The 27,162-nt window shown below is 45.1% G+C and overlaps 1 protein-coding gene across 2 annotated transcripts in view; it reads left to right on the top strand.

The window, feature by feature from the left end:
* PLEKHM3 (pleckstrin homology domain containing M3) overlaps positions 1-27,162 on the top strand; it is a 496,850-nt gene that overhangs the window by 428,072 nt on the left and 41,616 nt on the right. For both annotated transcript variants that reach the window (XM_086955333.1, XM_086955334.1), the window contains one exon: positions 9,185-9,342. In XM_086955333.1, coding sequence (XP_086811459.1) covers positions 9,185-9,342 — 158 coding nt within the window. The remainder of the gene's footprint in view (positions 1-9,184; positions 9,343-27,162) is intronic.

Genomic DNA, 27,162 nt, shown 5'->3' with positions numbered 1-27,162 from the left:
TTTCTGCCACTTGACCTCCCCAACCAAGACCTTGGATCTCGAGCCTAACAGAATATGGACACAGAGGTCCCACACAAATTGCAACTCGGCCAACGTGATACATCTTATCAGGTGCCCATGTGGCTTACGTTACTTGGGGATGACCACCTGGAAAGTAAAGCAACGCATCTGCGAGCACCGGAGTAACATCCGGTGCAAGAGAAGCACGACCAGGATGACGGAACACTTCTTACAGAATAACCACACGACCAATGACCTGCATTGGACTGTCATCGAGCAGATCAGATCAGCTACTGACACCCAAGGAGTTCTGTTTGAAAAAGAACAGCGTTGGATTTATCGCCTCTCAATCCACAAACAGGGACTGAACGATAACATCCATTGGGGTTCCATTCTAAGACGGTAGTAAATGCACTACACTACACCGTGAGATTGTCCGGGTTCTTCCTACAAATCTATACACTCTGACTTGCATGCCCCTTGTTTAGCATTGACTGATTATTTTTCCATCGCACCAAGAACCCCAGCACAGCTGATTTGACCTTTACTTGATCACCCTACAAGGGCAGGTCAACATGTCCATGGTAGAGACAACTACAGAGTATAGGTCAGACTCCCTATATTTCTGCTATGCACAATTTATTTTTCCCAACATCCTTTGGCCTATGCCCTTGCCACAGTCTACACTTCATTTTTTTGTAATCTCACATATTACCGCTTTACCCTGACTGTGGGTTGCATAAATCAATAAAGTTTTCCTGTAAAAAAACTCTGTAATGTAGGTTGGCATTGCATTCCTCGACCGGGGTATGATTGACGGCTACGTACGTGCGCGCGCGCGTGCGTCACCATCCCGTGTCGAGCTGACTGGCTTTCATTGCGGCTGACACAGTACTTATAGCCGCCCGAATCAGGACACCAACATACTCGGGGTCCTGTTTGTCAGGTTGAACCTGGTGCCATATGGGCATCTGGCTTTGGTGTGGTAAGTATACAGCAGATCGCAGCAGCCTTAAGGTAATTGTAACGTTCTCTCTGTTTTAACAATGGGCGTTCTCCTTTTTCTAGCGTGTGACTACAAGCCACTGTCTCCTGCTAGGATCCATGATGTAAGGTTCTCCTACATCACATGTAAGCTTCCCCCCTGTTTTTGTGCTACTACTATGAGTATTACGATTACATATAGCCTGTTTCAAGTAGTCTTGTTCACCTAGTTTTTAATCATTCTTTTACACATACCGGCAACGCTAGAATAGGCTTGCGGGACTAGAGTGCAAATGGCAATTTTGGTTACCCGGCATACTCAGTCAGATCACCTGGGCAACATCCAGTTCACCTGGATTTCAACCACAGTAGGTGCTAGAAGCGCACGCACTTCTTCTACCACCACCACCATAGGTTAAGTATGTATAACATATGGACACACCCAGAAGAGCACGCATGGCAGCATGAATGATGTCATCCACACTGCGATTCTGTAATCTCTTGTTTGTACAAAACCTGTAATGTGGCATGTTTGTCTCTATGTGCGTTTTGTTTTCCAGAGTCATGTTGCTTTCAGAAACCCAGAGGGCTTCCCAACCATATATTGTGCGGTGTTATATGTCACAGGTTAGGGTGCACCCTACCGTGTGTATACCGCCGTGACATTGGTCCTGAAGAAAGCCTTGCTAGAGGCATCAGTAGGGTGAAACATGTAGACAACATTTTTCACTATCACTTTGGGATGTGACTGGCCAAACTAACCAGTTTGATACATCTAACTCACTACTTTTTTTAATATTGCCTTACTTCTCCACCAATAAATCTTGTTAGGACAAGGAAAGGCAATTATAACTTTTGCACCACCACGTTTCGCACTCCCACAAAAAACCTGTTCTGCTGTAAAAGGCGTTATGGCACACCTAAGGGGCATTCTGCCTCTCTGGTGGGAACCCAATGATGAAGCATGTCACCAACTGGGTTGGTGAGTGAGGGTTCTTTTTAACAAGCAGGAGTGACTCCTCCTGCCAGCTCTTCTCTCATTTAGAATTCCCTCTTTTGTTGTTTTTTTGAGCAAGTTAAATCCATCAAAATATAACAATACAAGATAGAGGACTTCTGCAGACTTGTGAAAATAGTGAAGCATTACAAAGTGCAAAATATTATGAATCAAAACTCAATTATGTCTACAGGGTACAATGACATAAAAAAACAGCACATAAATCACATTGTAGTGACTTACTGCCCCAGTAGAAAAAACAAGTCTCATAAAAACAGGTATGTATGAGAAAGAATAGCTGCCGGTACAGCAAAGTAGGTTGTATGTGTTTAAAATGTTTGTCAGCCAGGAAATTAAGAATAAAAGGCTTCTGCAGACTTCTATAAAAAGAGCAAAACATTACAAAGTGCATAGTGGCCTGTGTAGAAACATAATCACATCTTCAGGGTAGTGGATCAGCTAATCTACCACTGGGAAAGGGCAACTGATCAGGAATCATGAGGAGTCTAAAATCGGTTGATAAAGCAAATGATGTTTTGTCAGTCATTCAGTTTATGCAGAAAATTATTCACAGGGAGGCTTTTCCAAAGGAAATGGTAGTGGACAATGGTACCCAATTGTTATCCTCTGACATGAAAAGATTTTTGAGCAACCATGGTATCAAGCATGTCACCACTTCGCTGTACCATCACAGAAGTAATTGTTTGATGGAGCGATTCACTTGAACATTAAAAACTCAGTTACTATTAGTATTTGGAAGATGGATTGGAAAATTGTTGTGTATCACCTTTTGTACTATTGAGAGGTTGGGTACCAAGTTAAAAAATGAACTGATATTAAATAGATAGTTCAGAAATAAATGTGTCTCATTTATCCAAGGCTACTGATGTCAGAAAAAAGTACAAGGTGCATATGCAAGCCCACAGTTGAAATTGGATTCACCTGATGTTTCTGTGGGATGATGGGTTAGGAAAAGCAGTCTGGTTTAGGGCCTTATTATGTGTTTGGTGTCTTGGAGCGGGCTGCCACGCCAGCGCCCTACTCCAAGAGCGCCAAACCCATACCGTACCCGCCTGCCGGATTTTGACTGGAATCCAAGTTGGGCGGCCCTGCTGTTCCCACGGCAGTGTCTTGCTAAGGATCATATATGAGCCTTAGCAGGGACCACAATAGAAACGCCATTGCACGTTCCTGCATGGAATACACTGTTAAGTCCATGCCCCGCAGGAACTGGGGGTGCGTGCAGACATACAGGGGGGAACACTATGCATTCCCTGGTGCAGAGTCAACAGGGGGCGGTTGTATGACGTTACAACGCATGCTTTTACCACGCATGCTGTTACAACGCAGGTTTTACTACGCATACCATTACAACGCATAGCGCTTTGGGGTGCTGGATAGTGAATAGTTTAATTTACTATTCCAACTCACGTGGACACTAGGGAAGGTGTTGGATAGTAAATTAAATCTATTCCCTATCCTAGAGAGCCCCCCAGCGCAATGCGTTGTAATGGTTTTCGTTGTAAAACCTGCGTTGTAATAGCACTGCGTGGTAAAAGTTGCGTTGTAAAGGATGTTTCCCACAGGGGGCCCTCTTTTTTCCTCACAGCCACACTTCAAGGTCAAAACACTGAACAGATCAATTATACACACTAAAAGACTCCAGTCTTTATGCATTAATTTCGCCATCCTTAATTGTCTATGCAAACATAAATTTGGGCCCAATTCACAAAAGGCCGTTGCACTCATGGCAGAGACCCCACAGTAACTGTAGTACCAAGGTCCCACCACAACTGCGGGGCCTCCGTCATCAGCGTGGAGGCTCTCTGTGAATTGGTCCCTCTGTGCTTATGAATTTGATCGCTTAACTTATTTTAATTTTTCCTCTTTCAAATGAAGTAAATGTGTTTTCTATGTAGTTTTCCAAAAGCATAAATGCAAAAAGCAAACTTGCTACCCAAATCATTTTGCCCTGTACAGTACTCTAACCTTTTTAGGTCTCGCCTATTATACCCGCAGGAATAAATCGGCGAGATGTATAGTAAGCGGTTCAAAAAGTCTACCAAACTGCGGATCGCGTACAGTTCATGTGAGCCATGCGCTTGCACAGAGCCAGCCACGAGACACACCACCATTTGTCTGTACCTAGGCATCGGACTTCAAAGGCTGCCGCTCCCCCGTCTGCACATCGATTTATAGTAAGCGGTTCAAAAAGTCTACCAAACTGCGGACCGCGTACAGTTCATGTGAGCTATGCTCGTGCACAGAGCCAGCCACGAGACACACCACCATTTGTCTGTGCCTCGGCATCAGACTTCAAAGGCTGCCGCTCCCCCGCGTGCGCATCGCAAACCACCATTTGTCTGAGCCTTGGCATCAGACTTCAAAGGAATGAGCTCCCGCGCTACAGCAATGCCGAGAGCTTGGTTTTTTTTGCATCCAATTCGCGGGGAAGCAGTGTTTTGTTTGCCGTTCTCTGCACCTTTCTCGGTTTCTTTTCTGGACGAAAGTGAAAGCCTACCATGCATCCCCTCTCAACCTCACACCCCCTCATCCTCACATCCCCTCACCCGCACATCCCCTCACCCCCCCTCACCCTCACCCCCCTCACCCTCACACCCCCCTCACCCTCACACACCCTCTCACCCTCACATACCCCCTCACCCTCACACCCCCTCACAACCCTACACCTGCACACCCTCACACATCCTCACTCTCACACCCCCTCACCCTCCCTCACCCTCACTCACACTCTCACCCTCACATGCCCTCTCACCCTCACATGCCCTCTCACCCTCACACACCCTCTCACCCTCACACTCCCTCTCACCCTCACACCCCCACACCCTCACTTACCCTCTCACCCTCACACACCCTCTCACCCTCACACACCCTCTCACCCCCTCGGCCCCCCTCACACCGTCACACCCCCTCACCCACCCTCACCCTCACACACCCTCTCACCCTCACACACCCTCACCCACACCCCCCCTCACCCTCACACCCCCCTCACCCTCACACACCCTCTCACCCTCACACACACCCTCACCCTCACACCCCCTCACAACCCTACACCTGCACACCCTCACACATCCTCACTCTCACACCCACTCACCCTCCCTCACACTCTCACCCTCACATGCCCTCTCACCCTCACACACCCTCTCACCCTCACACCCCCTCTCACCCTCACACCCCCACACCCTCACTTACCCTCTCACCCTCATACACCCTCTCACCCTCACACACCCTCTCACCCCCTCGGCCCCCCTCACACCGTCACACCCCCTCACCCACCCTCACCCTCACACACCCTCTCACCCTCACACACCCTCACCCTCATACACTCTCACCCTCACACAACCTCACCCTTTCACCCTCACCCCATCACCCTCCCCCTCACACCATCTCACCCTCACACCCTCACATCCTCATCCTCACCCTCACAACCCCACACCCTCTCCCTCACACACCCTCACACCCCCTCACCCTCACACCCTCGCACCCCTCACCCTCACACACACCCTCACCCTCACACACCCCTCACCCTCACACCCCCTCACCCTCATACCCCCTCACCCTCACACCCTCACAGACCTCACACCCCACCCCCCTTACCCTCACAACCCCTCACACACCCTCACTCACCCTCACACACCCTCACCCTCACACAACCTCACCCCCCTAACCCTCACACAACCTCACCCCCTCACACCCTCTCACCCTCACACACCCTCACCCAACCACTCCCTCACGCCCCCTCACCCTCACACCCCCTCACCCTCACTCACATAGCATACTTTAACAAAACACAACAAACATAGCATAGCAATACAAAAAATAATAGCATAGCAAAACATAGCATACCAAAAACAACAAAACATAGCATAGCATAACAAAACATAGCATAGCAAAACAAAGCATAGCATAATAAAACAAAACATAGCATAACAAAACATAGCATAACAAAACATAGCATAACAAAACATAGCATAGCATAACAAAACACAGCATAGCATAGCATAACACATCAAAGCACAGGATCGCAAAACATAGCATAGCATAACAAAACAAAACATAGGATAGCAAAACAAAACATAGCATAGCATACAGCATCACTCCACACCACCACAGCATCACTCAGGGGCACCACAACATCACTATACGCTACCACAGCATCACTGAACGCCACAGTATCACTCGTTAGCCAACACATCACTCAGCGCCACAACAGCATCAATCTGTGCAACCATTCAACAACACCTGGTTCAAATATGTTCTCTCAATGTTTCAAGCTTTATTTCAAATGTAACAAAAATGTTAATATTTCACTACTGTTCTTGTATTTTTGTCACAATAAAATGCACTGAACATAATCTTCACAAAAGTTATTTACAAAACTTTAAGCTATTGCCATTATAAATTGCAATAACTTTTATTTAAGTATTAATTATTGGAAAAAAATTAAAAGCCATTGGTATTTGTAATATCAATACATCTAAGTCACGTAAATACAACACATATTGCATCACAAATGCTACAGGTGTCACATTTGCGAAAGTTATAACTATTGGCATTGTAAATGACAAAGCTATTAATTTCGATATTTTCAAAAACAAAACATAAATACAAAATATGTCATTTACAATACCAATAGCTCAAACTTTCCTAATGTGAGACCTATTGCATTGCAAATGCTTGTTTTATTAGCTCGTCTTTTTGGGTTGGTTTTGATGATACGTGATGGCGGAGTCCAGCCATAAAATGCAGTGAGATGCACACAGGCCTTTACAGAAATGTTCTTTTTGAACTATACTACTAGTGAAGTCACCCAAAGTACTACAGACCTTTCAGACCTTGTTGGTAAACTACCTAAAACTCACCCTAGATTCTGTCTGACAATTTCTAGTACACTATAACACGTTTGAAACCAACTTTCACCATGAGCACTTTAAGAATAAGTTAGTGAAAAGACCAACGTGTTACTAAATAGGCCTTTGAAAAGTCTGTATTGCATCGTAGACGTTCTTACAGACTATTTGTTTCTAACTTCTAGAATATCTATGGCACCTGCTGCAGTATGAACCTACCTGCCTTGAAACTCCTGTGCAGACAAATCAGTGGTTTAACTATCATGTGAGAGGATTTATTGTAACGATACAAGTAAGATGGATCTTTTTAGTGAATGGACAACCCACTTAAGTGATCTTTAAGAATTAGAAAGTGCAATGACGTAAGAGAGAGTTGTGTGTTTTAGCCAGTATACACAACATTTTTTTAAAATGTGTTCCATAGAGTTTTTTGTGGAGGAATGGAATGAAAAGATTTAATTCATGTCTTGTATGATTCATGAATGCGTTCAGCATTAGTGTGCTGGAAAGGTTATGTTGATGTAATTAATGATCATGTCTGCTTTTTGGCTGGATTTGCGCTAAAGAAGTACTACATACACAGATACAAACATACATATATCTTATGGTCAAACATGTTGAATAGTATAGTTTCACCATTACCACCCAGTGGAATATTCATTAATGAATAAGGCACAATGTTGGCTTTTCCCATATTTCCGGGGTGCCTGTCGGAGTTCTAATGGTGTAAGTGAAATAATAGCTTGGCAGGTGTCCAATTTCATGGAACCCTGAGATCTTCTTTTTTTTATATATATATATTCTGGTGTTCCTCTCTGTTTTGCCCAGATTCCATTGCTCTGTGTGATTATACAGACATGCACATTCATCAAACTAATCTCAACCCCTTGGATGGCCACAGCAAGCGCATAGAGGTCCCCAGACACCTATTGAAACTCTTCCTGTGCTTAGGAGCTGGTCGCTGTAGCTGTCATGCTTTGCCAGTTCTCTGTGAAACAAGGTGTAGCACCCCAGCTCACCTCTGGTACGCGCTGAAGATGGCGTAACCTTGTTCTGTAAGATACTTCACAATACAACCACTGTTATTTGTGGCTACCAGGTTCACCACCAGAGCACAAACACAATCCTTCTTTATAACTAATCCTCTTACGATAAAGGTAACCTGTCCCTCGGAGCTCTGGAGCTGTCATTCCAGCTGAAATTAAAGAAATTCCTGGCTGAACTCCCTTCAAACTGGTGTTTGCTGTAGGATTGCTTTCAAAACGCATACCATGGTAAACCACGGGCTGCAAATATTACATCTGCTGACTGTAAGGCGCCCTATATATTGCATAGATTCCTAGTCATATATATGTACTTATTGTTTAGTTTGGTCGTTTGTTTAGTGTCATGTCAGAATTACAAGGAGACGATCATGTCCCAATAAAATTCACTATTTATAATTCCTAATATCACATAATTGTGGTGTGACAGCTGGGTGTAATAAGTCCCAGTGGTAACCATGGTTTTGCTCGATACATACCTTGTTGAATGCTCCAATATTTAGATTTCTCCTTCAGGGTCACTGCTACGGAGTAGACAAGTACTGTCCCAGTACACATTGTATGAATCGTTTGCAATCCAGGAGTCATCTCAAAATGTACCCGGCCAGTCATTGCCCTGAGCTTTTTCTTTGTTTCACGTGCTAAATCCCCTATGTCGTGCCCGATCGAGCCTATTTGTGGACTATTCTTTACACTTTTTTTTGCACACATGTGAGATAAATCCTATATTTCTCTGATTCTGGAACAATGTTGGATAATGGAATAAACTAAACCGGCAGCACGGTTTACGCGTCTCGGTAAAGAGGAGGCAGTCGAATTTCTAGAGAAAATTGAAAAACAAATCTTTATCTGTGTAAAATGGTTAGTGATCGAAAAAGTGTTTTCAGCCACAAATTATGCAAAATGTGTTAGAAAAATACATGCCACTTTCAGCTCTACAACTTCTATCTGTGCTTAGGTAAAACTGTAGACACGCTGCCTCTATCCTGTAATGTCACAGAATCTTTCCTGACGTCACCTGCCTTTTTATAAAGAATTGGCTCTCATTAATTTCTCCAGAACTAGATTTCGCATTTCCTCCACTCTTTTAAGCAAAAACTAAAGATTTCAAATATTTGTAGAAAATTGTAATAATAATAAAGAGAATAACTTTTATTCTGAGCACGATTTGAACTAAGAACATCGGGCTGAGAAAGAAGGGCTTCCTGACTCTTGGCCAAGCCCTTAATCCACGCAATCTCCCACAGGAATGTTCACACTTTGTTCGTTCTCTTCCTTGTCTTTTCCAGGTAGTTGACGGTAAATTGGCTCCTTTCCTGGGGAAGGCGATCAAGTTTGCCACCTCGCATGTGTACAACTGCAGCCTTTGTAGCCAAAAGGGTTTCATCTGTGAGATTTGCAACAACGGCGAAATTCTTTACCCCTTCGAGGACACGTCCACAAGCAGGTGTGGTATTAAAGATGGATGTTTATAAATATGACATGGGATCCTAAACCGATATTTTTGTGCCTTCTTGCAATTAGCAAATTAATAACCGCATTAAATTGTCATCCGTGGTGCCATACATTTCTGTTTTAGGAGACCAGCTGGTTAGCTAGATGTATTTCATTGTGCCCCAAAATGCCTTTATATTGGATGGATTATTGCCAAACACTAAATAGGTGATGATGTTCCAATTCAATGTTGTACTGAACCCAGCTTTCTCTCCCTCTATCCTGTCATTGTCGAAGGCCCAATCATGCGTCTTGTTTTTCTGGATCACAAGTCTTTTTTTGGTATGGCCTAGAGACAGCTTCCTGCTCTAAGCAGGTGATAGCCTCTTCTGGACCATACCAAGAACCTATAGTGGTCTTCGTGCCAGCCCATTCCTTACAACTGGTTGGCTTTATTGTCACTCTAATTTGCGTGCTTCCTGTTTGATGCCTTGCCTTCTTGTGTTTGTCCCTCCACTGGAGCATATTATCTTTACCATCATTTTGACTGGCTGACTTTGTAGCCTTCCTCTGCTCACATTTAGGTAACTACTTTTATCTTTTTCATTTAGAATTAAATGAGAGCGCATGTGTTCCTGTTGTCTCTTGTTGTGTTTTTGCTCCTATCAGTTACTTCAAGTTGTTTCTCCTTCACCTTCCTGCCACTCACTCCAGTATTCCCTATGCCCCCCTTTGTCACCCTTAAAAATAAGGTTTTCAATTAAAAAGTTTTTGACAGCCCGGCAGCTGTCATTTGCTGCTTATCCACAGCTTACTACAAAGCCCTTTTGTCTGCTTCTTTTGCTCCCTTGCCCCCCCAAACCCCACCCCATTGCTTGTCCCCTACCTGCCACCCACCCACTATCACCGCCTACCCTCCCTGTCCATTTATTTTTTTATGGCGGGCCTGGCCGCTGCCATTTGCTGCCAGACCGCTTTGAATTCTCAAAAGACACTTTTGCGCTAATTAGATTTTCTTTTTCATAAATTACAGAGCCAAGTATCATCCGCCAACTTGGTTTCTTAAATTTAAAAAGTGGTGTCCGGGTCATTCTGCAGACGTTCATGAAGCATGCATGCCCACGTCATCACAAATACGCACTCAGAATGATGTGTCTGCCAGCAGGACACCATTTTTGTTTTCCACCAAGGATATTTAACATTTTGTCAGATATTGACCAGGGCTGTTTTACACATGTAACTGAGCAAAGGGGACGGACAGCTCCTACTTGGTCACAGGGTGGAAGGTGATGAATGAATATGGAAGTAGAGGCGGGATGATGACTTGTGGGAATGATAAAGATGTAAAGTTGCAGGAGATAGAGTCCCATATCAGGGATGACTGGCAGTTCTCTCTGCTTAGCGTTTTCAGTCTGTCTGCAGCGCTGTACTCTGTTGACTATGCCATATTCTCTGAATCATCGCTAAATGTCAGTGGGGTAAACCTGTGTCCCTCAGAACCTGGTTATTCTCTGAATCTGCAGAAAAATGTTTGTAATATCCCCATTGTTTGCCCAATCCCCCTGCGAAAATCTACATAAAAGCAATGGAGCTGCATACATCAGGCAGGGGTGCAGTCTGAGGGGGGTGGGAGGTGTGAGGATGGAGGAAGCAGCAGCGGCTCCTCCGGTAAGGCGGAGGAGCGGCGCCTCACCGCTCTGCGAGCAGTAGTTAAAGGAAGACTAAAATGATAATAACCAACGTCAATATCATTTTAGCTTTTGGTTTCCTGATGTGGGCGGAGCTCTTCTGCTGGCAAAGCAGGGGCCAGGGGGAGTAGTGGTATGCACACTCAGTCTCAGGCCGGCCAAACATTCATGTGCACTTTGCATGTTTGCCAGCCAGGATGCATTAAAGCCTGAGTGGAGGAAATGCCCAGGCTCCTATTCCCCATCTGAGCGCTGAACCACAGCCCTCAGACCAATTACAATGCTGCATTGCAGCGTTGTGATTGGTTCAGGGGAGCCTGGGAGCCTGGGTGCTTCCTGCTGCTGGAATCCAGACAGGAAGACGATACGAAGAGGACGGAGGAGAGGCGGCGGCCAGCCATAGCCAGGTGAGTGGTTTTTTTTTTTCCTTCTTCATTTCACCGCACGTATTACCCTCCCCGCCCCACCACCCCCGACCAGTAGGAGCCACTCCAGGGAGAAAGTGCTGTTTAGGGTAGGCGCATTAATCTAGACAGTTGAGGGGACACCTTTCATATAGACGTAACAATGAGTACCACATCAAAAAGATTTTGTTTGGAAATTTGAGTCTGAGGTTTTTTTTCTGAAGCAGAGGAGAAATGACACTTTGCAGATTTTTACTAAAATTGTCTTACACACCATTGGAGTTTAGGAAGCAAAGACCTGGTGTTTTTTTTTCATTCTACTGCCTCAGTGCTCAGGAGTTCACATAATTGTAAGGTGTGCACAATATAAAATGAGTTAGAATACTGTAATTTAATTTCTTGGTGTCTAATCAGGTGATTCCTCTACTGTGGGTCTTGTGCCTTCCTTCTGATGATCTCATTTTGGTGACACGTTAATGTGGGTGCCATCTTTAATATCTTTGCAGGTAATGCAACACGTCTTTAAGATGTTGCAGGTGGCGATATGTTATACTGTCAGTCTTCCTGAAACTGTCTTTAGGAATGCTACACAATCAAGACCATTTCTTAGGGGTGTCAGGAACAGCACCTGGACATCTGTTCTAATGCCGTCTTCTGAGAGGAAAAGTTCCACTTTGCAGAGTAGACACAATTGATACCAGACGATTTTTGTCTAGTGTGAGATATCTTTCCTGGTGCTAGAGAAGGTGTTGATTTGGAATCGCAGGAACTGGTCTGTGCTGTTGAGGTATGAAGCAGTCCGCTTTCATTTCATAGAGCGAGTACAGGGCCCTAATGTTGCTTCCTGGGTGAAGTGTGAGCTCATGTACGAGCTCTAACTTCATTTTGTTCATCTTGAGGTGGGCCTTACACTTTTAAGCTTATGGACGATAGAGAGATGGTTCTTGAGCCAGGCAATGTTACTGCTAGAATTAATCCTAACATGGATTTGAGTCAGTAACATTTGTTAGCTAGTGACTGCCAAATTGCAAACCACATTTGAAACATTTTTCTGTCGCTAATCACCCTCTAGAAATTGCTAAATACAGCAGGACCAAAGAGGTTAAGAATTCGTATCCTGGTTGTACAAACATGCATAGAATTTGAACAAAGATTGGAGGTATATGATTTTTACTCTTATTTAGTCACATAAATAAACACAATTAATTTAGCATTCAGATTTTTGCATTGGAGAAGGTCAAATTGCCTTAAATCTCATTCCCTACTAAAAAAAGGAAAGTGAAACTGTTTGGGAGGAGGGAAGGAGGATGCCACCTCACGGTTAACAAGAAATAGCAAAGGACTCTAGGATCGAAAAGAGGGGGTAAAGACAGAATGGTAATGGGTGTGTTGGATTGCACTTGTTCTTTGAGGACACTACCTTGTGATTTATGTTTCACCCAAACATGTGCAGAGTTCCAGGCTTATTAGGGCCTTGGCTTGACTGGTGATCATCCCCTTCAGGAGCATGAGAGTTAATAGGCCGAACTTCTGCTCAGAATGTTGCCTCTTTTGGACTAGGCGTGGAGGAAATTTTGGGCCTTTAAAGTGTTTTGTAAGTTTTGCTTAGCTTGCCAGCTTTGCTTTGTTTTGATAACAAGGCAGATGTGATAACTATATTCTACCTTGTCTAACTCTTCACAACAGGCTGAAGTTCAAATATCACCTAGTCCAGTGAATAATCCAATTATAATAACTCACGAAGTGAATGTACTTCCTGGAAAGTTCTCTGTGCATTCTAATCAATGGTTCAACTCAGCATAAAATTGCATGGCAGGCCAAGGTGCCTTCTGAAAAGCACAGTATAAAACATGCATATCATGTATGATATAGAGATAGCTCAATTGGTTATTGTTTTTGTTGAAGAGATCCGTCTGTTACCTGCTGGTCACAAGTTAACATCCTTGTCATATAGGCTTAGTGACATATGATCCTCCATCAAGGAGATGCAAGCAAACTGCAAAGCATACATTTAGAACCTTGCTGTTTTCCCGCAATATTTTGTTATTCTAATATTGCTGAAAAGAGATTCCTTGTGTTAATACTACACACTTATTAGTAAGTGCTATATAAATGGGTATTAGTTTAGTAACTCATGAACGGATACATCAGACATTCTTACAATGCATGCAAATTTCTTGCATACAGAGCTTAGAAAGGTCAAAAACATAGTCCTGTCCTGCCCTTATCAATGCCCTTAAGCCCGCCCTAAACTCCACCACCAGTCCACTGCTCCCTTTGCTGAGTACCTGCACTTATTTTTTTTCCATTTAAAGCGCCCAATATGTATAAATATGGGAAACAGAGGGCTCTTTCTTGTTGTCACCAGGGCTTCAACATCTGCCATAATTATAATCCTCTGAAGGGTCAATGCCACAATAGTTAATCATTTTCACAAGGTGTAGTTAATATTGTTTTTTTTCTGTGTTAAAGGTGACATTTGCGTTTGTTTTACAGTCTCACAATCAGTAACTGCCCTTGGCCTTAAATCTGGTTCCGGGTCACTGGAACGATGAGCGAACAACACGGCGACCTGGTTTTAAGGGCAGTGGTACTTTGTTTCTCCTCAGAGGCCTCGGGGCCCCGCCACGCACGGCACTGCCCCCTCTCCATTGATTTAAGTGACCGCTTGAAGGTCGTGTTGTCTTTACCTCATCCTTGTGCCTTTTCTAGCTCGTCATTTCTGGAGCGTGAAGGGCTGCAGTAAACACACAGTCTCAGCGGCTCCCAGAGCCGCGCTCTCCCCACGTCACCTGATTGAGTGGAAAAGCCCTTTCACAGAAACGTCCCCGCGGTCTGAGGGTTGTTTGCAGTTGCTCTTTAGCTTGTGAAGGATGGCCCAGGTTTTGAAAGGTGATTTTTACTTTTTCACTCGGGTTTTCTTTCCGGGACAATGCGAGGCACCAGTCGACCCTCCTGAAAGGGCTGGCCGTTTCCTTGGGCCAGGTTGTTTGCACGGTGTTCATTTGTGTCAGTCCTTAAGCAAACGCGTTGAATACCTGGATTATGCACTCACCTGGCTTTGAATACACAAACATTACCTACCCTTCCCTCACTAATCAGGGTGACACATTCTTTTGTCAGTAAATGGTTCCAAAACAAACACAATCAGCGCCGCTAATTAGCCGGTTTTGTAGGTCTTGCTTGGCAGTCCTGTTGCATCCTGCCCCGCAGTGGGGAAGGCATCAGATTGCCACGCAAAACCGATTGGGTGGAGTATTCACACAAGCGTGTAATTCAGGAAAACAAAATGTTTTCCCTGCTGTGCCATATTCAACAGGTAGCCATTTTTGTGTGTGTTCACCTCAGTGCATTGCCCAGAAGCAAAGTAAATAGGCCATCGTTGGTCGGGTCCATCTCTAGGTCGAGTACAGCTAGTGCTGTCTGGTTGAGAAAGACATATTGTGGGCTTGATAAGAACATAGAAGGGCTTGGTGTCCAGCCATTGCCTGTCATTGGTTGACTTCACTGTTACTCTCTTTTTCCTGTTTATCATTGTGTCCCAACATGTGAATCATTAGTTTGTCCCTCCCATGGAGCATAGCCTCTTTACCATCTCTTTGATTCCCAGGGACCAAATATATACTTTTTTCTCCCAACGCTGCAATACGCCTTGCTGAGTGAAAGGGACAGAGCAGGAATGCGCCAGGTCTATTGTGATGGCGTATTCCTGCTCTCTCCTTGCGCTGGTGCAACTTTGGCTGCCTACCGCCAACATAGACACCTTGGCACCATGGTGCAAGGGTGCCTGCATTGCAGGTAAGATTGTTTTTGTGCACAAAAACAATCCTTTGAGGCTTTTTCCTCTTTCTACATGTGCTGTAGAATGCAGCATATGTAGAAAGAGTTAAAAACGAGGATAAAAGAAAAATGTTTCTCCTCACCTCGCCTGGGAAGGCGTAGCATTTTGAGGCATTCCCAGGTCTACCACTCATGGTAAATCTGGGAATGCACCAAAATCCATGGGTGGATGCGTGGGAACACCCACGCATCCACCCATGGAACCCATAACTGGGACAGAGTAACGGAAAGCAGCGGGTTTCGCTGCCATGTTTACTCCAGTTTTACCAAGAATGAAAGGGCCACGCTATGTGAGCTTGTGTGTGGCTTGGTAAAACTCATCTAGGTTTTTTTGCGTTGCCTTTGCATTACCTTGCATGGCGCAAGGGTGGCACAAAACTTTGATGATTATAATCCCTGGTTTCTATCCTTCCACTATCTGCTTAAAGGAACTTTTTTTTGGTTGAACCACTCCATGAAAGAGCAGGTGTTTTCCAGCTATCTTCCCCATGTGCTTTTCTCCGCCCTAATGTTACTCTTTCACGTTCATGTGTTTCTCTCCACCCACCCACACTCATGTGGAGTTCTCTTGCTAATGTGTGTTTTCCTCCCTCTCCCTGGTTTATGTTGCTCTCTTTCACTCATGTTGCTTCTCTTCCCTCCCACCATGTAGCTTCTCCCCTCACCCACAGTGTTGCTTCCCCCTCACCTATTCTCCCAATTGCTCTGCATTACAAAACAGCGAATTTCCATTCTCTTTTAGTTACTGGTCCATCCCAGACCAGTAAATAATAAAAATAAAAGCATGTCATTATGTAGACACACCACATTATGTAGCTATGCTGCCCAGCAGCCACAATGCTGCACAACATTGCAAAAAAAAGATTGGCAAAGCCAGTATGTCTAATAGGCAAGAGCTATTGGCTTTACCAGTGCTTGTTAAGAATGAGTTGATCATGTTCCCAGCACTTCACATGCGTGAGTGACTTTTGATGTATAGCGCTGAGTGCAAACTGAATAACCTCAAGGAGCTTGACTGGAATCATGATATTAATGTGGTCCTCGAAATCTGTTGTGTTGATACCAATTGACCCTGATATCTTCATTTCCAGTGGTAGCTTGTGGGCCCTATAGCAGAACCTTTCTGGGTGAGTGGCTTCAGCATTGCGGTAGTTGGTTCAACACCATTCGTAACCCGGAGGAGATGGCCTGTGCTCTTCAGCGGTGGCAAGCAAACACCAACCTGGCTTGTGAGGACCGTTCACCATTCCCCGCCCTAAACTCACAGTAGTGCCAGATACATTGTCTCCTTGTTGGGTGGTCATAACCTGGGAGAGGTGAAATTAGAGATCTGAGGTCTCCCAACGAGCACCAGCCCGACTTCAATCTGTTGGTTCTTCTAGTCATTTTGCTTGAAAGCCTTTCTACAGACAATCAAAGGTAGGCTGGTGCAGGTTCTCACAAGCAACACTGCTACCATGTAGTAAATACTGTAATAAGCAGGGCACAGTGTAGTCTTGGGCCTGAACCAGGAGGCCCTGTGCTTTTGGTGCCAGCTTGAATAGTAGGGATTTTTCTCGCAGCGCATCTCCTGACATTGTCTCTGAATGCCAGAGAGGTTAGACTGAGCAGACAGCATCTGGCGGGTCACACATGGAGTCTTCCTCACAGAGCAGCTTAAGACAGCTTCATCCAGTGGGGTCTACCATGGCTGGATCTTTTTTCTTTTTTGCCACCAACGAGAATGTGCAGTGTCACGACTACTGGGCCCTGGAGTTTCCACCAGGTAGGCCCTTAGGAGGTGCATTTTTATCTGTAATGGGACACTGGTCTCATATAAACGTTCCCATTACCCATCGTGCCTTCAATTAAAAAAAAATTGAGGACAGACAGAAACTAAGTGATCTTGATATCACTGGATAGTGCCAGGAGAGTGTGCTACCTGTATCACTTGAACATAAACATTTGCTCTCTCGTCTGGTTGCCTCTTCAAAAGGACCTATCATCTCAGCAGCAGCAGGGTAGGGTCCAGAATCAGAATCTCTACAACCTAATCCTCCATTGAAAGAGATTAAACAGTGGCAACTGAACAGTTTTACTTGCTGTCTGATGTGGCGGATGTGCTTCTGGCAGCCAGACATCCGTCGATGAAGTCCATCTATTTAGGATGGCGGGAGACGTTTATGCCTTTTTATGGGGACCATCTCGATTCCTTGAAGGATACATTTGCAGATGTGTTATGGTTTTGTCATTGAAACAGAAAGCTTTGCAATGGGCAAGTTAAAGTTCACAAGTCGGCCCTATTGCACTTTGCACGACTAGCCTTCCCTCTTTTAGTCACCTTTTGTAATGCTTTTTCTCAATTTCTTAGCCCATGATTGGCCTGAAACCATTTATCATGCTGCAACCTTAACTTGGTCCTCACCTCTGTCATGCCCATACATAATCGACCATTGTGGCATTTGACCATTAAGACAGATTTCCTTATTGCAATCACTTCTGCACACCGTGTCGCTGAGCTGCTGGCACTGTTAGTGAAACCTTCATGCCTTACTTTATTTTCCAATTGGTGCAAAGGTTCTGGGCAGCCTTTCTGCCTAAAATGGTATTCATCTTTGCCCTCACTTCCTTGAGAGTCAAGTGCAGTAAAGGTTGTACTTAGTCCAGTTTGCAGCACAATAGTAGGACAGAACCCTAGGACACATTGCCAAAACTTCAACACCATGTTTAAAGCCCACTAGCCCCAGGCTACCCTCTGACCCCCGGAATGGGATCTGATAACAAGGTCCCAACCAATAGCACTTTTGACAGGGTTCTTACATGCCAGAATGCTTGAGAGGGGCACTGCACTTGCCCCTCAATCTCAACAACTGACTGTGTTTGCCTCCAGTACAGAATGTTTTTTTTCCTATACATTTCTTTAACACTTAAAGTGTTCTGACCCTGTGATAGAAAAACTATAAATACATCAAATCATAGGCAATATGGAAATGCTTAGTCATATCAGCTATTAAAACTCCTCAATATTTTAACTATTTAGTAACTTCATAGCACAAAATAAGACTAATCATTGGATTGGGTGTCCATACTATGAACAACCACAGATAACAGAATTGGTGTTCTTTACTTGATACTTGTTGAAAGTGTTGCAAAAATACAGTGAATATATCAGTGAATATCATAGTTCCTTCCCTGTTGGATGTGATGTAGAATTTCGTTGTTGACTGTATCAGTTTCAACCAAGGGCAATTCAACATCTTTCCATATCATTACTAACCCTTCTAATACTCCACATCAGTATAAAAATCCTGTTAGAGTTGTAAGTCTGTTCTACCTGCGGGAAAAGCATACTTTACAACTCGTTGGTCAACATGTTGGTAATAAGATCTTTTTGAAAGGAGTTAAAGGTGTAACTCGTCAACTGTTTCCAACAAAGTTATTGCTTACCAAGAGCCCTTGCTACTGTCCTCTACTCATCACATTTATATGTTTGTAGAGCAGTGGTCATCAGCCAAGGAACTAAATGCGCAATTTTGTTCAACCCTCCAGTCTCGCCAACCAACAACTTTACAATTTATTACAACTGATATACACACCTTATTAACCTCACAACTCCACAAATCATCCAAGTCAAGCACTGTCCTATAAGGGAAACACTTGGAAAATCGGACCCCAGACAACCAAGGCAAACTGTGTTCTATACAAATACTAAATAACAATAACAACTATAAAACTAACGAAAATGGATGCCCTTGTTGATATTAAAAAACTGCTTCATGATTCCGGCAGTTTTCTTGTTTGTCAGGCTTCACTCTAGCACTCAACATTCTTTCTCAGTTATTTGTTATTGGCCTTCTTGCTTCTCATGAAATTGTAGATCATAACATATTTTTGTGTGTACCTCTCCCACTGAAAACTTAAAGCATAAGTAGTCAGCCAGATATATGTGTGCTGCTGACTTGGAGAGGCACACACTTTGTTCTCAGTGACTTCCTTGAGTGTTCTTTCTGAGAATAACGTGCCCTGCTCTCATTTACCCAGTGTGGGTTTGGATGGAATGCAGGTGGACAATACTTAGGTTTGTGACAACATTATTTTTGTTTCAATCTCCTTTTCTGATATGGAGTGGCAACCTCCCACATAGAGCACCACAAAAACCTGAAAACAAGCCAATTTGTTTAGACTTGCGTATTTCCTTTAATGGCTTGTTAGACCTGGCCCTTTTTGCAGGTTTATTGCCTTGCCTTTTGCCTCCTATTTTACTGACCCAGTTTTCGTTGGCTATAGGAATCTGGGAACTTTACCACTGTCGATCAGTGCTAAAGTGCACATGCTCTCTGTAAATTATATATCTGATTGGTTATCAATGATTGGCATATTTGATTTACTGGTAAATCCCTAGTAAAATGCACGGTGTGTGCCAGGGCTTGTAAATCAAATGATACTAGTGGGCTTGCGCACTGGTTTTGCCACCCACATGTGTATCAGTTACCCTAACTAGAGTGATGGGGTCTGCCTGGCTCTGGTGCATACCCTAGCCAACCAGAAACCCCATTTCTTACAGGGCAACACCACCCAGTTGAAGAGCATATGACTTTGGTACCTTAAAATCACTGTGCTACCTATGAAATTCAAGGAAGTGTGTGACAAAGGTAAATAGTGCTTATTAACTAAAGGGAGTATCATGGTATATAATAGCAGTGCGACAAAGCAAGCATGTAAGAAAGAATACCTGCATGGGAAACTAGAGAAAGAAAAGCACAGAATCAGTAGATAATAATCATCAGAAAAGGGTTAAATGAGGTTTGAAGTGAAGAACTCTTCTTGAGGGGATAAAGTAAAACTGTGTCATCTATGGTATCAAGGGTGGATATTTGTCAGTGTGTGTGCTCCGATCTGAGTGTGTCTATTCAAAGTACCATGGTGAATCGATGGTTGCTACTGGGTTTTCACCTGTGTTGTTTCAACATTTCATAATTTTGGAAGTAGTAAAATACACAATTTCCAAAGAGGCCATATTTCTTACAAGAGCATGGGTATATGAAATGTATTTATTTCTGAAAAGCCAGGGGAATGGCAAACATGCTTAAAATAATACCTCTCATTCTCACTAAACGCTGTGTTTTTGCCTACTGATTATCTGAAAAATAGGTTTGTGTGAAATGCACCTCTGTAATAATAACTGAACCTATACTCTACTCCACCTTGCTGTTCGTCAGTCACTTGTAGAGGACACACGAGGAGGACAGTGGCATCGGGTTAAGGCTTTGTGGAGCAAGTTTTAATGTGATTTTAACCTAAAAAGTAGGTGTTTGTGGTGCGGTGCATCTAAGAAACCAAGCCTGAATTTGCAAAAATAGCATGTAAACTGGGTAAAAATCCCACGCTCACTCCCTCCCATCAAGTGGCATCCCATTTAATCACTGTGCCTGTGTCCGTCCCTCCCACTCCTCTCAACGCTTACCTCCACACAACTTAACTGTGATGTTCATTTCACTTATTTGGTATAACTCTGAGATAATATATGACGCTGACCTTGTTATGTTCTATGTGCTAGGCTCCCAGGTAAAGTGGACAAGTCGAAACTACAGTTCCCAGAATGCAAACTGCTGCTGTCTAAAAAGCCAGAGTAGTGGAAGGTGTCACTCATGCCATGTGGGCACATGTCAAGCCTGCTGTGGGCCGGGCTCTCTTGCAGCAACCTCTTTTCTACCCTAGCCTAGGTGTGGCCCGATTCAAAGAATGTCAACATCTTACTGCAGTTCTTCAGTGTGTTGCTGTACGTTTGAGTTAAGTATCCATGGTGTATATTATCGTTTATATACACAAAACAAATGTGTACAGATCGGCATCCTTAAGTGTGTACAGAAGTGTGATGCAATCTTGTGCATTGTAGAGAGCTGTAAGTAAACACTGTGCCACGAAGTCCCACGCAGGAAACCATATGCCGCTGGCACCGGGCCTGCGCTGTCCATTTGCCAAGTGTGCTTTTGTGCTGTTAGCACTGAAGAGGGAAAGAGGTTTCGCCTTCTGAGTATTTCACGCTTGCAGAAATAGGAGTGCACGCTCACAGTGGTCTTTTCATGTCCCTTTTACGTCAATAGAACAGAAACAGTGTCTTTTGAAGTTGAGACCCCATATACTGGACATTAATGATTCCTTTTCCGAAACTCTTAATAATTTGTACTTATTAGAGAACTTATGATGTATATGAACCAGATTAAAAGCTGCCTCCATCGACCTGGAAAACATACGAGTCATTTCATAAAAACAAAAAGCAAAAACACTCACATTTACACAGCTCCAACACTCACATGACATACTTCCATGAACAAGGGTAAATGTGTGACTTATGGTGTACGTTTGGGAAGTTGACCTGTCATAGCTTTCCACGTGTAGTACTGGAGATATACCGTGACAGCGGCTATTTTCCCAAAACGGAACTATACACAAGGCAACACTGTATTCGGTAACTGCAGCCTGATGTGAGGTGTTTTTTAGGTTTCATCTACAGCGCACATGCGCTGTCAGCAAAAACTATTGTTTAGTTTAAAAAACGCCTGAAAACTAGCGTAGAATCCATCCATTCGTTACTTCTGGTTGCCTTCCACGTCACTCTTGTTTCCTAGCTTCTTACTGGTCACCCTTCCTGCTTCCTGCTGACTGCTCAACTCCTCCTCCTGCATTCTTTACAGGTTTTCTGTTGCTGCCGTGGAGCATGGACCTAGCACGGCTTCCTGTCTGCGGCCATTGCCCTTCCACTGCCCACGCTCTGCTCCATATAATTTTGAAAACTTTGTGCCCATGCACTCCATAAGAGTGTGTAGCACTGTACGGTCTGCCCGCCCCTCCCCCTTGTCTCTCCATTCTCCCCTGCAGCACACTTGTGTTGCTGGCCTTGCTCTTCGGCTGCGGTCTATTCCCCCAAACCGCTGCCCTCCTCCCACTGCCCATAGTTTGTTTCACCATACCACCCCCGCCCTTATCTTGATGTCCGTTGCTTGTTCCCTCGCCCTCCTACTGCTGTCTGTTGTTTGTTTAACCCCCACTCTCCTCACACTGTCCGTTGCTTGTTTCCCCCATCCCTGCCCTTCCCCTGCAGTCCATAGTTCCCACCTACCCCACCCTCCTCTATCTGTCTGTTGTTTCCCCACACCCATGTCCCCCGCCCTCGTGTTGCTTGCCCCACCCCACACCGCGCTGTTTTTACACATATTGCACATCTCTTGGATGGCTGACAGCTGTAAATGGATCCATTTGTGGTTGTAAACACAGGTTAATGGCTGTAAATGGCTTTTTGAATCACTATAATAATTTCTAGTCCATGTTTCCACATGTAACACAAAGTGTATTTACTACAAACTGCAAAACAATACGAGTCCACCTCCAATCTCAGAGTCAGAACCCATCTACCCATCCAATCACTCATTGACTGCACCATTGACACTGTAGGGCGCCCTACGGTGTTCCATTGTGTCAAGCGCAGAACTAGGCCTTTCACCTAGATGTGCGCTTTACAAATACCACAACCATGCATACATATACATATATATATGCTGATATTGGTATCGATTTACAGATTGGGGAAAAGTACATTTTGCACAGAACTAAATTCACAGAAAAAGTATGTAGTTGTTAACATTCATTTGAACGTGCACAACCTCAGTGATGATGTTCAGTGCGGGCATGTGCTACATTTTGTGCCTGGCGGCTGGGTTAAAGTGGCTGCAGGATCAGAGCCAAGTTCAACCCTCATTCACAGAGGGAAGCACTGGGACCTGAGCCCTCCACCAGCTGCACTTTCCCTGCACGAGTCCTTAGCTGGCTCATAACTGTGCAGTTAAAGGGGCAATGCAAGCAGGAGGCTTGTCTGCTTGCTATGCCCACACCTCTGTGCAGTGAGGCATCTTACATAGGAAAGGGCACCCTCATTTTTGGGTCCAGGACATAAAAACTATATTGTCATTTTCTGCCCCATGGCCCACTCCTATGATAGCAATCCAGTGCTCAAAGTCGATGTTACTAAAGTGCTGTTAAAACCTAAAGAAATTGTGTGGTGGGCTAAATCAGACAGGCCTTTGTTCTCTGGTTCGATATAATTCCTGGACAACAGTAAAGATAGAAGCCGTGTATGGTCGCTACATAAAGTTGCCAAGTTTTGTTCAAACCAAACACTTTCAACGTAATGTTAGGTCCTCTTGAAACCATTGGACTTAATTAATAGTCCCAAGAGTGAGGGGTATTTTTCCAATCCCATTCAAATATCCACAGCATAGTTTCCTGCGGGACAGATACTCACTGTGACCAGATAAAATGAGGTGTGAGATTAAACTGTTTGAGACCCAGTACCTGACAAATCACCCCTAAGCTATGTGTGCGACATGGTTTATGTGTAACAAAACAGAAGTTGCAGGCGGACTCGCATTCGTAGGTTCCAGCTAGGCCGAGCTCGAAATCACACAATTATTTGGCCCTCGTGCTAAATTATTACCCTTTTTGTATTCGAAATCTGCAGAGCGGACGGCAAACATATACGCCCAAGTGGAATAGGTGGGGAAGAGGGGAGACCCGGCAGACCTTATTTGCCGTCTCTGTGTTTGTTTGAAAGAGATATTATTGTACTAAATTTGTCAAATGAATGATTAGTTAATGTTTCACAGCTTTGACAGTTTCAGGGAATTAACAGGAAACTTTGGAAATCCACAAGACCACAAATGAGCATAAAACATGCTAAACAAATGGTGGGACACTGCCAGCCTTGCCTTGCCAGCCTCACACGCAGGGTGGTTAATCACCTGCGACGGTTGTCATGTTCCTTGCCTGATCATTATTCTGTCTCTGGTGATATGTCAATTACTCAGCCGCCAGATCCTGTATTTCTGTTGTGTAATACTTCATTCAGTGTGTCACTAACTGCTGCTTCTGGCACATGCCAGACCACGCCAGCCTTTTTTTCTTCCTTTCGTCTTTTGATTTGCAAAGCATATGCTATTGTTCAAAATGACGGGTCATTTTTTTATTTCACGCTTCCCTGGTTGTGTTTCAGGGTTTATTGACACTTAGCTGGGACCTGATCGTGCTGTGCCTTCAAGGGGACTCCTGTTGCCGTTACCTCATGCGCCCTTAGGGAGAAGTGGATGAGCTGCACGAGGTAGCATACAACCACCAAAGCATTGGCCTGTAGAGGATACAGAACCCGAGCCTTCAATTGTATCTATGGGGTATATAGTTTATCAGTAGAGCAGAGGAAACCCTAGCGAACCTCACCTGGCTGATAAAATCTTTGAGGCTTCCAAAGTCTCAAGGAGACAATTTGGCTCTCATTAGGAGTGGCCTCTAAATTTGTTTGGGAAGATAACAGTAAGCTGCATCAGAATTATGAGATCCGCAATGTTTTCACTGATCTGTTCGTTTTTTAAAAGAGATTTAAGCTGCTGAAAGTAGACAAAGTCTGTGTGTGAAAAGCCAAGAAGAAATTAGGATTAACTGGAGAATAGGACCAGAATTACTGATTCCCTGGTAATTCATCTTGTGATGGTTCAGATTTTACCTACTCTCAACGTTACCAGTACCCCTGGTATCAATATCTCATGGGTGTTGAAAATCCTGTCCATTTTCCATGCTACTCATTATAAGGACCGTAATTACATTCTGTTCTGTGGGCCGTCGGTTTACTCAAGTTCCTCCCAGTGCATCTGCTTGATGGAGCTTGGTGTATAGCTGCGGTATTGATAACTTATTGTTCTGCATCAGAGTTTTTCAAAGGACTTACAGGTCAGAATGGAGAATTCAATTAAAGAGAGACAAGAGTTATCTGGAGTCCCTGTCACAGCACTTGAGTTAGGTACTACCTGACGCAAATGACAATTACATTCCACAGAGGGCGCTTTGTGTTGCTAGTTCATAGATGTAATATTAACTTGTTCTCCAGTCAGTTGTAAGTGCACTGAGTACAAGTCCTAACGCAGTTGCAGCTTTTTTTTGGCACTGCTTGTAACGTAGCCCCTGATTTAGGATTTGACGGATAATACTTCGTCCATCAGGGTGGGGGAGGACATTACCACCGCATCCTAACAAACCAGGGTCCATCAAATGTAACTATTGGTGACTGATGGGAAACTTGGCAAACTATGCCAAGTTTCCTAGCAGTCATCTTTGGCTATCACAGCGGTTTTATTTTTAATGAACAAAATGTTTGGTGCATGACTGACTTCAGTTTTGACTACCATTCACCAAACTTTTCAAAGTTTCTTGTTCTGAAACTAACTCCCAAAATAGGAAGTTTGTTTCAGAAAAACAAACTATTAATGACCTCTACCCCTTTGGAATTTTTTTCCCATGGTCTGTATGGGGGGTTGGGTGTGATAGGGCTCATTATATTTTTCTGTCCCTCGAGTAGGAGAAAAAAGACATTACATCATCCATCTTAAATAAAGCGAGCAGTGTAATGGTCTTCCTCCAACAGTGCCTACTGCATCTGAAAGAAACAGATTAGTATTAGATTCCTTACCTTGGAATATCTCCAGGCGTCAGACTGGATCCGGAAACTTTTGCGTAGCAGTACCCAGGCCCGGACTGGCCGTTGCGGGCACCGGGAAATCCCCCGGTGGGCCGCATGGTTGGGGGCCGGTTTTGGGCCCCTGGGGGCCGTTTTATGTTACAGGGCCGTTTTTGCAGCTATGCTGCAAAAACGGCCCTGTAACAAAAACGGCCGAAAACCGGCCCTGGCACAGAGCGCGGTCGCACCCCGCCCCCCCCTCCCCCCACCCCCTCTCCTCCCGGAGGGGGGGAGGGGGGCCGGCCGAGCACTTTGCCAGGGCCGGTTCTGGTTCCCAGTCCGGCCCTGGCAGTACCCTTGCACGTCGGTAGGCGTCTTCTGCGGCTCCGCATCCGTCTGCGTCGTTGGCGCCGGGATGACGTCGCCGGAGTTCTTAGACGCCGCCCTCGCGCGCTGACGTCAGTTCTTCTTTTTTCCGCGCCAGCAAGCGCCGATCTGAAAAAGTTGTACCCTTAGTCAATTTTTGACTAACTTTTTCGATCCTTTTTGATCATCTTTCGAAGTCACTCGACTTGGACGGTGCCGGTAGTAATGCCCGGGTTCAAACCCTGCGTCGATTGCAGCCGACTGATGTCGGTTACCGACCCCCATCGCCGGTGCCTTCTCTGTCTGGGCCCTGACCACGACGACAAGTCCTGCTCCGACTGCCGGGCCCTGACGTCCAAGGCTAGACGGGAGCGGTCCCTTAAGCGACTCGAGCTCCGGCAGTCAGCCCCGTGCCGCTCGAGGTCCCGGTCCGGAGGGAGGTCGAGGGACCGGTCACGGGGCTGCAGTCACCACAGTTCCGGGAGTTGTCATCAGTCTTCCGGATCGATGTCCTCAGGTAAGAGGCACAAGAAGTCGAAGAGACGACATCGCTCTTCTGACTCCCCCGACGCTCATGCGACACGGCCGGGGGTTCGGGCGACACCGCCCCGCGGCTCCGCTGGAGCCGCAGGCGTCGCAGCCTGCTCCATACCCGCCGGTCCCTGGGCAGAACGCCGGAGGAGATCGAGGCCTTCCTCGTGGCCATGAGGTCGCTCACTCCTCCGTCAGGTTCCGCGGCGCCTTCGGGCCAAGCGGCCCCGACTGGGTTCCCAAGCGGGCCGGGTGCTTAGGCCCCGGCACCGTCGGCGACTTTGGTCCCTACGCCGCAGGGCCCCGCCGGATCCGGGTCATCGCCGGTCGACCTCGCCGGCGCCGGCCCCCAGGGTGTCGCCCCCGGCGCCGTCCCAGGAGGACGCCATCCCCGGTTCTACCCTCAATTCGGGTCCGGCGCCCCTATTAGTTTTCTACTTCTACGACTCGGCCCCATCCTTTGAACCTGAGTATCAGGAGATGGGTGGCGAGGAGGATTGGGAGGGGTCCGAGGACCCTCTGGCACG

The sequence above is a fragment of the Lissotriton vulgaris genome, chromosome 2_1, assembly GCF_964263255.1.
Source record: "Lissotriton vulgaris chromosome 2_1, aLisVul1.2, whole genome shotgun sequence".
NCBI classification, from domain to species: Eukaryota; Metazoa; Chordata; class Amphibia; order Caudata; family Salamandridae; genus Lissotriton; species Lissotriton vulgaris.
Note: the sequence above shows the minus strand (reverse complement) of the source record. Positions and strands in the feature narration are given on the sequence as shown.